Raw genomic sequence first — 13,534 nt, forward strand, 5'->3', positions numbered from 1 at the left:
GCTCCCTTATGACATCACCTGGCAAATGCTGAAAGATAAATTCAGTGAATTTGGTAAGTTTGAAAATTCCAGAAAAAATAGTTCTTTGCTTCTGGCCTTTTGCTACACTTCAGAAATTAATTTGCATGAGTTGCATGGCAAAGTTCTAAGTGTATTTTAAAACCAGATTTGTAAATTTTCTACTCTTGTAGTTTAATATATGATAAACACTGGATCTAGAAGTTTTAAAAATCTTGTTCTTTGCATTTCAAATGCAGGATATGTGCATTATGCAGATATCAAGATGGAAAATGGCAAGTCTAAGGGTTGTGGTGTGGTTCGTTTTGAAAGTCCAGATTCTGCAGAGCGTGCCTGCAGGATGATGAATGGAATCCGACTTTATGGCAGAGAAATTGATGTCCGACTTGACAGAAATGTTTAAAATCCATTTTTAGTATAATTTTTAAAACGACCAAACAGTAAAACTGTCCTTTTTAGTGTTTTTGTTCCATTCATTTAAAAAAAAATTTTGAATGGACAGTTTGACAATGTGCACATTGCATTTTGTTTTTATTTAGTGTGAAAAAATACACTTCTGTATTAGTGATTCAATAATAAATGTGATTTGAGAAAATTTATTGTTTTGTGATGGTATTTTGTTAATAATAGTGTCTTGTGTGAATATACTTTGAATGAAGCTGCTGATGGCCCAGTGTCTCATGGATGCTTGGACTTTAGTTGCTGACAACTGAGGTACTCTCAATGTGAAGGTGGCACTCTATCTCCACAAGGACTATTTTCCTGAGACTGGAAATGTTGCATGGTTGGCAAGTTGGTGAGGATGGGGTCAAGTATGTTTTTCCCTCTTGGTTCCCTTGTCATCGAAAATACCTGCCAGACTGAAGCAATGCCTTTAGGACTTGAATCAAGACACTTCTTGTGATGGATGTTCAAATTCCCCAGCTAGCAAGTGTTCAGCTTGTCACCATCTGTGAATCCTCCAAGTGGTGGTCAATATGTGAGTTATGATTCATCAGCAGAGGGGTTGGGCGGAACATAATAGCTTACTGTTTTTTTTCTTGCTATCTTTGTCCTGTTGCCATGATGCTTCATGGTATCCAAAGTTAATGTTGAGGATTTGAAGGGCACTCCATCCTGACAGTGTACCATTATGCTGCCACCTCTGGTGGGTCTGCATGCCAGTTGTGCAGTAGACTCATGAATGTAATGGTGTTACCGGAGTTTGTGTTTCTGAGACTATGACTTTGTCAGACTCTTGCTTCACTAGTCCTTAGGGCACTCTTCCAATTTTGGAAGTAGTCCCCAGATGTTCATAGAGTTTTGTAGAATTGACCAGGGTTATTTTTCTCCCTTGTTATATACGATGTCTGCTGAGTTATATTTCTTATTGTACATGGATCCCATACAGTTTTATAGGGCCACTTAGAGATTAAACCACTGTTTTTCCATCTCAACTGAACCTCCGATGAAGTCAACTATAGTACCAATGAAACACATTAACCTCAATCATCATGGTTTGATTTACTCAAAATTAAAATGTCAGGTATGGATTTACTCTACCTGGAAATCATGTTTGAATACCATACAGCTTACTACTTTAATATTGTACTAACGTAGCTCATTAAAATCATATGACATCCAATATGTTTGATATAGGGAAATTCTAGCCCTTCTCAACCTGTTTGCAGGCTTTCACATAGTTGACAAGTAGTGGAAGAAAATAGTTTGTGACTATCATCTTGGGCAGGGACATGCTTCTCTGGAATTTAATTGTACCAGAATACCACTTGGAATGGTGTTTGTTCCTTATTTTACACTGTTTACTCTGGTCTTGCCCCAAGAATCTATCTTTGGTATTCTGTCTTTCATCTACATGCTGCCTTTAGAACATCATGCACAACCTCACCTGGATAAAAGAACCTGTCCAGTTCTGTTGAGTTGCTGAACTCCAGTACTGCCTGAACAGAAATATCCTTCAGTTCAATACTGGTAAGACTGAAGCCATTGTATTCTCATCACCATTAACACAGCCCATGTGCTGATTCTAACCTCTCCTTAGTCACTATGTAGGACTAAATCTACTTGCAACCTCAATATCAAATTTAACCTCTGATGCATTTTGACATTTTTCATCACTAAGATCAAAATTTCCATGTTTAATGTCGCCAGACTTCTCTACTGCTATTTATGTGGAAACTCTCATTCAAGCCTCTTATCTCCAGACCTTTATTATCCTGATGAATTGCTGATTTCCCATTTAAACTTTGGTAAATTTGAGATCATTCAACCTCTGCTGTCCATGTTCTTAATTTCCCTAAAATCTATTCGCATCTGTCTGGTCACTGACCTATGTTGCCTGTGACAGTGAGGCCAATTCGGCTATTTGGGACTGGCATCAAAGCTGCTCCAGCAACTGGGGACAGCAACTCTGGTAGCAGACTCAGGATGGCACCAGTAAGGTGATTTCTGCAGCCGAAGCAGGGCTCATGGTGTGGTGGCCTGGCAGTGGAGGCAGAGACTCTTGTTGATGGGGCAAGTTTCTGTTCGGTTGTGGTGAGAGCACCAGAATTGGAGCAATTCTTATGTTGGTGGGTCCAGTCTAGGTGGCGGTGAGGTGGTGGAGGTCTCCCTTGAGGCCAGGTGCCAGCATGCAGAATGTCAGAAAGATTGATATTCTGAAATTTTTACAACTTTATTTTTCTAATTTATTTCTATGACCTAGAAAAATCCAGATTAATTTCTTTACTTAGTCATAGAGCTGTACAGCATAGAGACGGACCCTTCAGTCCAACTTGCTGACCAGCTGTCCTAAAGTAATCTTTTGTAGTCCCATTTGACAGCCCTTGGCCCATATCTCTTTAAATCCTCCTTACTCATACCCATCCAGATGCCTTTTAAATGTTGCAATTATGCCAGCCTCCACCACTAGCAACTCATTCCATACACACACCACTCTGCATGAATAGTTGCCCTTTAGTCCCCTTTTAAACCTTAAACTTATGCCCTGTAGTTTTAGACTCCACTACTGTGGGTAAATGACCTTGACTATCACCTATTTATGCCCCTCATGATCTTAAATCTCTAAGGTGACTTCAAGTTGACAAGGTGACATCCCTTCAGCCTCCAAAGATCCAGGGAAAATAGCCCCAGCCTACTCAGCCTCTCCCTATAGCTTAAACCCTCCATAATTATTTTGTTCAGAATATATACCTCAGTACCTTTATGCCTGAAGATGGTGTTATGTGGGCATTTGTAAACATTTTACTCATTTGGGTATGTGACAATAAAGGTAATTCAATTCCTGGTTATGCATAATTTCTTTTCTTTCAAATTGTTCCATGTTTTCCCCTCACTGTAATCTGGAATCTCTTCCATTCTCACAGTAATAGATGTCTGCATTCATCCAATTCTCTTTTGAGAATTCCTAATTTGGTTCCATTCCATGAGACATTTCCTAGGCTCTAAATTGTGATTTTTTTTTTCCCCAATGTTCCTTCTATTCTAACTCAATTTCCCCTTGACACCCCTGCCTGATTTATAATTAAGCTTTTGGTTATCTGAATATTTTGGTCATTCTGTTTTGTTGTTCCTAAAAAGAGTTTGCAGCCACAAGAGCCACTTAAACTGTAACCAGCCTTGAGCATGTTATTTATTTGTGCAGCCTTTAGCTAGTTGACCAAACAGTGCTTCAGGTGCTTTTCTTTGATCTATTGCCAAAATGGGGAGGCAGTGGCACTGTAGGAATGTTACTGGTGTAGAAATCCCGAATCCCAAGATAATGCTTTGGGGATGTGGGTTCAATTCCCATCATGGCAATTGGTGAAATCTAAATTCCATAAAAGTTTGGAATTAGAAAGGTGGCCAAATGACGATCGTTGTTGTGAAAACTCAACTGGTTCACTCATGTCCTTACCTGGTCTTGCCTACAAGCTCATTTTTGTTGACTCTACTGTCTTTTGAAATGGCCAACAGCAATCATTTAGATCAAGACACAACTGGGGATGAGCAATAACTGCTGACCTGCTAGTGACCCCCTCCTCTCATGCATTTTAAAAAATGTTAGAAAGCCATTGGAACAAAGCAAGTTGTCCTATCACGCCAGTGTGCTTCTATCTCCCAGACTCGCTCTTCACCTACACGAAGCAATGGTGTGTGGACTTCCAGATCTCTCTATCCTCTAACTGTATTGCCTGTCCTGGCAGAAACGTTTATTTAACATGGTTTTGGACAGGCTGTAACTTCCTAAACTTGGAAGACTACCATATACGCAAGTCCTTGAACTTGGTCGACCAGGTTCATATGTTACTGCATGTGGACAACTTTTACATTTGTGAATGAAGTGCAGAATGTGAAAGGAAGCGATTCTAGATTTCTTTGTCTCCATTTGTTGGTTGGCGCTTAGTCGGAGTACCACAGCTAAGCAAACTTGCAAAAACTATGTTAAAGGAGGGTTATTGGGAGTCTAAAACTTGGCGGTTTTGGGAAAAATGAATTTATTGGAACAGAAATTTGATGTTGACATGATCATCTTGAAAAATTTAGCTGTTGTCTCGAGCACGTGCATTACAGGCCAAAGGTCAAATGTGAAGTCGCAAGAAAAAGGGAAAATGATTCTACAAATAATAAGGAATTGGGCAATTACTTCAGCAAGAGGGGCACACAGATTAGCAGCAAAAAGAGTGGAACGTGTGGTTAGCCTGAACTGCACTTGCAACGAGACTGCACAATCAAGAAGGGCCTTTTTCTTCAGCAAAGTGTCTACAATTTGCCTTTAGTCTTTGAAGGATAGTGAAATTTTTGTCCCTGTTCAAAGTAGCCTAATAAGAGAGTTTGGCAGATCTGGAAGTGTCCGTTGCACATCGTCAGTTCCGCCCTTTTTGTGCAGTCGTCTTGTATCTCGATGACGGCAGTGCGCAAGCGTGAATCGGTATGCTTCTGTTTGTGTCACTTCCGTTGTGGTAGGTCATTGTGCGGTAAGATGGCGGCGGCCGGGAGCTGTGGCTACCAGGTGAGGGGTGAGAAAGGCGGGGGTGTGGGTGAGCGTGAGGGGATAGAGAGCCAGGGTTCAGGTGAGGGGGAGTCCAGCTAGGTTTACTCTCCCGGTATGTGGCTGAGAACTAAATGTACAGGTGGAGTTTTCCGAAAGATATTAATGGGCACAAGGCGGCTGGCAACGCGCTTTCCCTTCAAGGAGCATCGGCTTCGAGCCGGTGGGATTCCCGGGGTCTGGCTTGGCCAATCAGTGCTGAGCGCCCCACAGTTCAAAATGATACCCTATGGAAGGAGCTTACCAGGGGGGTTTGGCACTGACTGAGCCGCACTCCTGAAGAAGCCCATTCTAGTCCTGGGGCCCAGGCCATGTCGTACTGCATTATATTCTGCAGCACAGAAAAAGGCCCATTGAGTGTGTAACCGAATTCTGACGATGGGTCACTGGACTTGGAATATTAATTGTTTTTCTCTCCACAGGTACCATATTTGCTGAGTTTCCGTTTTTGTTTGCCTGTGTGGACCGTTCTCACACAGGCTTACTGTTAAGGAGTCTGCAGAGGGATACGAGCTCTCACCTCCGGACGCAGATTTTAGCCGCGTTGCTCCTGATGTCCCTCCTATTTTCTCGAAGTTGTTGTATATTTACAACATTTGACGGTGATTGCCGCCAAATTATTTAATAACGTAGGGCCTAGTCTATCCAAATGGTTGTTTATTTTTGAGTTGGAATCATAGAGTAGCAAATTAAACCTTTTGCTGAAGATTGAATTGCTATTTATCTCTAATATCACGTACTTTAGTATCAAGTAGAGATTGAATTTGAGAAGTTATGATCTGTATGGGCTGAGGTGGTGCCCATGTGGGATTACTGGAGGGAATGTATATGTGTACATATACACATAGGTATACATGTTAGGAATGTATATGTTGTTGACTGTCTAATTCCAACAAAAGAGAGAGTTGAAACTTTTAATCATCAATTTGAAGTACTCATTATAATATTTCAAAATTCCTTGGATTCTGGAAAGGTTCCAGTGATTTGGAATAAAGCTGTTGTAATATCCTCATTCTGAAAGTTTGGAATGCAGAAATTAGGAAACTTATAGACATCTGTTGAGAAATTGTTAGAATATGTTAAAAATAGTAATAACAGGACATTTAGGACTTCAAAATGGAATTGCATTTTCAGACTGGAGGCCTGTGACCAGAGGTGTGCCACAGGGATTGATGCTGGGTTCACTGCTTTTTGTCATTTATATGAACAATTTGGATGTGAACTTAGATTTTATAGTTAGTAAGTTTGCAGATGACTCCAAAATTGCAGGTGTTGTGGACAGCAAAGGAGGATTCCCTAGAGTACTGTGGAATCTTGATCAGATGAGCCAATGGGCTGAGGAGTGCGCAGATGGAGTTTAATTTATATAAATGTGAGATGCTGCATTTTGGAAAGGCAAATCAGGGTAGGACTTATACACTTAATGGTAGGGTCCTGGGTGTGTTGCTGAACAAAGAGACTTTGGAGTGCAGGTTCATAGTTCCTTGAAAGTGGAGACACAGGTAGACAGGATAGTGAAGAAGGCGTTTGGTATGCTTTCCTTTATTGGTCAGAGTATTGAGTACATGTTGCAGCTGTACAAGACATTGGTTAGGCCACATTTGGAATATTGCGTGCAATTCTGGTCTCCTTCCTATCAGAAGGATGATGTGAAACTTGAAAAGGTTCAGAAAAGATTTACGAGGATTTTGGCAAGGTTTGTAGGGTTTGAGCTATAAAGGGAGAGGCTGAATAGGCTGGGACTGTTTTCCCTGGAGCGCAGAGGCTGAAGGGTGACCTTGTAGAGGTTTATAAAATCATGACGGTCATGGATAGGGGAAATAGACAAGACCTTTGGGAGTTCAGAACTAGAGGGCTTAAATTTAGGGTGTGTGGAAAGATATAAAAGGGACCTGAGGGGCAACGTTTTCTCAGCGGTAGTGCGTTTATGGGATGAGCTGCCAGTGGAAGTGTTGGAGGCTGGTACAATTACAACATTTAAAAGGCATCTGGATAGGTACATGGTTAAGAAGGGTTTCTAAGAGATATGGGCCAAGTGCTGGAAAATGGAAGTAGATTAATTTAGGATATCTGGGTGGCATGGATGAATTGGACTGAAGCTATACATCTCTGTAACTCCATTAGTGAGATGGCCTCTGGAGTACTGCCTATAGTCTTGGTCTCTTGAGTAAATCCCCAGGTCTGGATCAGGTGTACCCTAGAACTCTGTGGGAAGATAGGGAAGTGATTGCTGGGTCCCTTGCTGAGATATTTCTATCATCGATAGTCTCAGGTGAGGTGCAACAAGACTGGAGATTGCTAACGCGGTGCCATTATTTAAGAAAGGTGGTAAGGACAAGCCAGGGAACTATAGACCAGTGAGCCTGTCATCGGTGTTGGGCAAATTGTTGGAGGGAATCCTGAGGGGCAGGATTTACACGTATTTGGAAAGGCAAGGACTGATTAGGGATAGTCAACATGGCTTTGTGCATGGGAAATCATGTCTCACAAACATGATTGAGTTTTTTGAAGAAGTAACAGGATTGTTGAGGGCAAAGCTGTGAACGTGATCTATATGGACTTCAGTAAGGCATTCAACAAGGTTCCCCATGGGGGACTGATTAGCAAGGTTAGATCTCATGGAGTACAGGGAGAACATTTGGATACAGAACTGGCTGTTTAGAAGACAAAGGGTGGTGGTGGAGGTTTCTTTTTCAGACTGGAGGCTTGTGACCATTGGAGTGCTACAAGGATTTGTGCTGGATTCACTACTTTTTGTCATTTATGTAAATGATTTGGATATGAACATGGGAGGTATAGTTAGTAAGCTTGCAGATTACACCAAAATTGGGGATGTAGTGGACAGCAAAGAAGGTTACCTCGGATGCACGGTGGCTCGGTGGTTAGCACTGCTGCCTCACAGCACCAGGGTCCCAGGTTCGATTCCAGCCTTGGGTGACTGTGCAAACTCCACACAGACATCCTTCAAAGGTGAATTGGCCATGCTAAATGGCCCATCCCCAGAGGGAAATGGGTCTGGGTGGGTTACTCTTCGGAGGGTCGGTGTGAACTTGTTGGGCCGAAAGGCCTGTTTCCATGCTGTAAGTAATCTAATCTAATCTTGATGAGATGGGCTAGTGGGCTGAAGAATGGGAGGTGGAATTTAATTTAGATAAATGTGAGGTGCTGTATTTTGGGAAAGGAAATCTTAGCAGGACTTATACACTTAATGAGAAGGTCTTAGGGAGTGTTGCTAAACAAAGAGACCTTGGAGGCAGGTTCATAGGTACTTGAAAGTAGAGTCGCAAGTAGGTAGGATAGTGAAGAAGGCGTTTGGTATGCTTTCTTTTATTAGTCAGAGTATTGAGTACAGGAGTTGGGAGGTCATGTTGCAGCTGTACAGGATATTGGTTATGCCACTTTTGGAATATTGCGTGCAATTCTGGTCTCCTTCCTGTCAGAAGGATGTTATGAAACTTGAAAGGGTTCAGAAAAGATTTACAAGGATGTTGCCAGGGTTGGAGGATTTGAGCTACAGGGAGAGGCTGAATAGGTTGGGGCTGTTTTCTCTGGAGCGTCTGAGGCTGAGGGGTGACCTTACAGAGGTTTATAAAATCATGAGGGACATGGATAAGATAAATAGGCAAGTCTTTTCCTCCTGGAGTGGGGAGTGCAGAACTAAAGGGCTTAGGTGTAGGACGAGAGGGGAAAGATATAAAAGGGACAATGTTTTCACGCAGAGATGGTACGTGTATGGAATCAGCTGCCAGCGGAAATGGTGGAGGCTGATAGAATTGCAACATTTGAAAGGTGTTCGGATTGGTATATGAATAGAAACGGTTTAGTGGGGTATGGGCCAAGTGCTGGCAAATGGGATTAGATTAATTTGGGATACCTGGTCAGACTGGACGAGTTGGACTGAACCATCTGTTTCCCTGCTGTACATCTCTATGATTCTCTGACTTCTTAATTGATGAAGCATGTATTTGTATTGGAGGTAGTTGAGAGAATGTTCTCTAGATTAATTCCAGGGGTGAAAGGCTAGTATTATAAGCAACGATCACACAGTTTAGGCCTATCCGCATCAAAATTTAAAGAATAATAGATCGAATTGAGGTACAAATGATACTAAAGGGGATTGATAAAGTAGTCATAGTCAGGTTTCCTCTTGTGGGGCAATCTAGAAAAAGGGGGGCCTTAGTTTCAGGCTAACTGTGGCAGATTTAACAGATGTGAAATTGCTTCTCTCAAAAAGTCATGACTTGTGGAATTCACTACCCCAGAGTCTGATGGACGTTGGGACGCTGAATAAATTTGACATACAGATTTCTAACTCATCATCGATTTATAGGGAAAGGGCAAGAAGGTGGAATTGAGGCCATGATGAGATCAGCCTAATCACATTCAATGGTAGAGCAGATGTGAGGGACTGAATTGCCTATTCCTCACTCTTATGTTCTTACATTGTGAATAGAAATATCAAAAGATTTTCATTGACCGTTTGCAATTCATACACAAATGGGAACCCACATGTTTTTGCTTTGGTAACTTTAATAACAAGGGGAGACTGATCGAGCTGCTCCACCAATTGTAGCTCAGCAATTGTATATCTACGTGCAGGTTGGTTAATCAACAAAATTACTCCAAGTGTGCATAGACCAGTTAATGTGCGTGTCTGAGGAATAAACTTGTTTTAAAAAATGTACTGATTTGAGTTACGTTGTGAGTTATGTTGTAACAAAAACTGTTCAGGAAAATTGAATTCATTGAAGTTGCATATGAAAAATCCATAGAAAACTGACTTTGGAAACTGTCACCAATTCCATTCTCCTCCCTTGGCATCATCTTAGTCTGAACCAGACATCACCCTGTTATTTAAACCAAGGTTAGCTTCTGACCTATGTTCTCACCTTCTCCTCTTCATAAAGATCACTTGCAACATCAATTATCTAGTCTGTATCTGTTTCTTTTGGAAGTCCTCATCTGTACTTTTGTTACCTTCACATTCAAGTATTTTATGTTCTTTCACCTGTTCTTTCTCACCCTTCCAAAACTTGAACCAATTGAAAACAGTGCCCATATCCTATCGGAAATTAGTCTTATTTAATCCACCACCTCTCTGCTCAAGGAACATAGGTTTTAGGAGCCAGAATAAATCATTTACCTCATTCAGCCTGTTTCACCATTCAATAAGATCATGGCTAATCTGGCAGTGGTCTCATCCTCACTTTCCTGTTTGCACCTCAGCTCCCTTGTCTATTGAAAAATACTATTTAAATCAGCCTTCACAACTTTTTGGGAAAGAGAGCTCCATAATCTTAACAGCTTTCAGAATGAGAAAAAAAAGGGTCTAATCTGTGGCACAAAGGGGGATGTCTTATTAAACAATGTTCCCTAATTTTAATTTTCCTGAAAAGAAGAAACCTCCTCTGTGTCTATTCTATCCATGTTTCAGTAAGCTCAGCTTCCATTCTTCTGAACTTCAATGAATATAGACCGAACCTGTTCAACCTCTTTTCGTAAGACATAACTTTCATCTCAGGAATGAGTTATATTTTGTCAGCAGCTTCTTAATGAATGATATCTTTTGCCAGATAGGGGGATCAAAATTATACATAGCATTCCAGATTTGGTCTTGCCAGTCTTCTGCACCATTACAGTAAAATGTCTTTACTTTTGTCTGTTTCCCAAGTATAAATCTATGATTCATATTTAATTACCATTGCATTAAGCAACATTATTCGTCTGTGTTCTTAATCATTTGCTGTACCTTCATACTAAATTTTGGTTCATACACTGGAGCATTCACATCCCTGTTTGCAATCTCCTTCCATTTTTAAAAAATATATTTTTCTATTCTTATGAAATACACGTTTATCCATGTTATATTCCATCTGCTGAAGTTTTGCTCAGTTACTTAACCTGTCTTTGCAGACACACTACCTCTTGTTGACAATTTATTTTCCCACTTGCCTTGTCATTGACAAATGATCATATATTCAGTCCACTTATCCAAAACTTTGTAGTTTGTAAATCACATTGAAAACCTAGTACTGATCCCTATAGTATTCCACCAGTGATATCTCATCAACCCAGCTTAGATCAGTTTGTCACTTTGGTGCTGCTGATTAACTACAAATCCTTTATCCAAGCTAATATGCTACCCCTTGCACCATGTGCGCTTATCTTGTGCAGCAACCTTTGTAGAACCTTTTCAGATATCTTTTTGAAACCAAAGTACACCACATCTCACAGTCTTCCTGTATCCACCATAAGCATACTTTTGTCAAAAAACTATACTGGATCAGTCAACCTCCCTTTCACAAAGCCATGTTAGGTTATCCTGCAAGAACCACCTTAACAATGGATTACAGCACCTTTCCTATGACAAATATTAGGTTAACTAGTGTATAGCTTCCAGCTTTCTGTCTCTCTCCTGATTCGAGGTTTTATATTTGCGCTTTTTCCAATCTGTTGGGACCTGTCCAGGATCTAGTAAGTTACAGAACATGATACCCATCTCTGATCTGTGCTCCTACTTTATTTAAAGACCTTAGAACTGAAACTATCGAGTCCCAGGAACTTGGGTCTGATAGTTTTCCTATCACTCTTTCCTCGCTGATGATGGTTATTTTAATTTCATCGTTGTCTATCTCCTCTTGATTTTCAATTAATTTTGGGATGTTTTCTAAGTCTTCTATCATGAATAGAGACCTGCATTATTGTTCAAGGCATCTTTGTTTTCTGTTATCCATTCCAGTGTATGTGTGTAACCCTAGCTTTCATTACTATCTTCTTAGTCAAATATTTATAGAAACTCTTAATATCTGTTTCTTGTGTTACTGGCTAGATTTCTTTTATACTACTTTCTGTTTTATCATCATTTTGGTCATTCTTTAGTCAGATTCTCTGAGATACCACTAATCTTGACAGATTTGGACAATATTTCTGTTAATACTATCCTTAACTTCATTATTTAGCCACAAATGATACATCCTTCTCAAATAACATTTGCATTTCACTGTGATAAATCTTTGAGATTTATTAAATATCTCCTTAAAAGTTTGTCATTACATCGCCCTGTTCTACCTTCTAACCTATATCCCCAGTTCACCCTTTGCCAGCTCTGCAGTTGTGCCCTCATACTTATCTTTATTTACTTTTAGAACATTTGTCGTGGATGCACACTTCCCTCTGTCAAAACTGAACATGAGATTTTACACTTGTGATCACTGTCACCTAAACACTCCTTTGCCATGAAGTTGTTGATTCCTCCTATCCATTACATGTTATAATCTTTAAGTACTGAACTAATGCCATTCTTAAATAACAGAACTTATCCAATCATCTTTTCCTAGCTTCCTGTCATTATGTCACGTCAATGCCTTTCAAAATTAGTGTCTCAGCTTTGGTCACCTTTCAACCTGTGACTGTTGTACATATCAGGTCACACATGTTTTATGTGTATCCATGCTTACAATTCATTTCTTTTATTAAGAATGATATGTGCAATCAGATGAAGAATCTTAAACTGCTTATTTACTATTTTTGTCATCACTGATCTTACTTGCTGGTGCAGTTCTTGCATTTATTTGCTGTGCCTTTTCTCCTCTCATTTTGACCGCCAATACCCAAATTGCTGCTCAACTCTATTACTTGGTGGTTTCTATCCACTTTATCATATCTCCAGTTACTTGATGCCTTTGTCCACCATTTAATTTAAAGCCTTTCTACTGCCCTAGTGTTATTGACTTAGCTTCTAGTCCACAATGCCAAGTTGTAAGGTTCTGCCTGTTCAGGCATCTCCACAGCATCATCCCTCTTTATCTCCATCCCCCTTAAAGCCTACAACTTTTCAATAACTCTGTTTCTCTAACTCCATGTTGTCTGTTTTCTTGTGCACGCATGCACATCTCTTTCCACCAGTGGCTGCTGTATCATATTAACATCAAAAATCTTTTTTAAAAAGTGAGAAGTACAAGCTTTTTGGTGAGTGTGGGGTAAAAGGCTACTCCTTCTGCTGCAAATTTAGATTTCAAATTATTATTTTTAGGAAAAACATTATTGTGCTGTAAAGACCTGTTCAAGTAGTATGACTACTCTGTTTGTAGATCATGCCTTTGATTTGAGGATCAGACCTAATGGTTGTGACTACTGTTTTTAATATAGATCAGATGATAATTATTCTTAATGTTCTATTGAAAACATATTTTAAATCTTGAGAATTAAAAGCCAAAAGAAATCTAAACATTAACCGTAGTAAGTCTTGGCCCAGGGTATTAATTATAACTGGTGTGGCTTCATAGCAGGATAAAATCTGAATGGTTTAAATATATTTTAATTATGAAATATAGGTGCCTCTGTGCCAAATGTTGTGTGTGCTGTACCTTGATGTGTTTGGTGAGGCTGTGGGAATAAATCAATTATTGAAAATACTGAAGCAATGACATAACCCTCAATAACCTGATTAAATGTTGAAGTTTTCTGTCTGGATTGTGGAGTCTAGAC

The 13,534-nt window shown here is 40.1% G+C and overlaps 2 protein-coding genes across 6 annotated transcripts in view; both read left to right on the forward strand.

Annotated features, from left to right (window-relative positions):
- LOC122565265 (heterogeneous nuclear ribonucleoprotein M-like) overlaps positions 1 to 613 on the forward strand; it is a 34,636-nt gene extending 34,023 nt beyond the window's left edge. For all 5 annotated transcript variants that reach the window (XM_043721039.1, XM_043721040.1, XM_043721041.1 and 2 more), the window contains 2 exons: positions 2 to 53; positions 258 to 613. In XM_043721039.1, the coding sequence (XP_043576974.1) occupies positions 2 to 53; positions 258 to 421 (216 nt within the window). In that variant the 3' untranslated portion in view covers positions 422 to 613. The remainder of the gene's footprint in view (position 1; positions 54 to 257) is intronic.
- A 4,301-nt stretch (positions 614 to 4,914) lies between these two features.
- The window catches only part of timm44 (translocase of inner mitochondrial membrane 44 homolog (yeast)), an 86,200-nt gene continuing 77,580 nt past the window's right edge, over positions 4,915 to 13,534 (forward strand). Inside the window, exon 1 of the mRNA XM_043721044.1 lies at positions 4,915 to 5,008. Within this exon, the coding sequence (XP_043576979.1) occupies positions 4,979 to 5,008 (30 nt within the window). The 5' untranslated portion in view covers positions 4,915 to 4,978. The remainder of the gene's footprint in view (positions 5,009 to 13,534) is intronic.

The sequence above is a fragment of the Chiloscyllium plagiosum genome, chromosome 31, assembly GCF_004010195.1.
Source record: "Chiloscyllium plagiosum isolate BGI_BamShark_2017 chromosome 31, ASM401019v2, whole genome shotgun sequence".
NCBI classification, from domain to species: Eukaryota; Metazoa; Chordata; class Chondrichthyes; order Orectolobiformes; family Hemiscylliidae; genus Chiloscyllium; species Chiloscyllium plagiosum.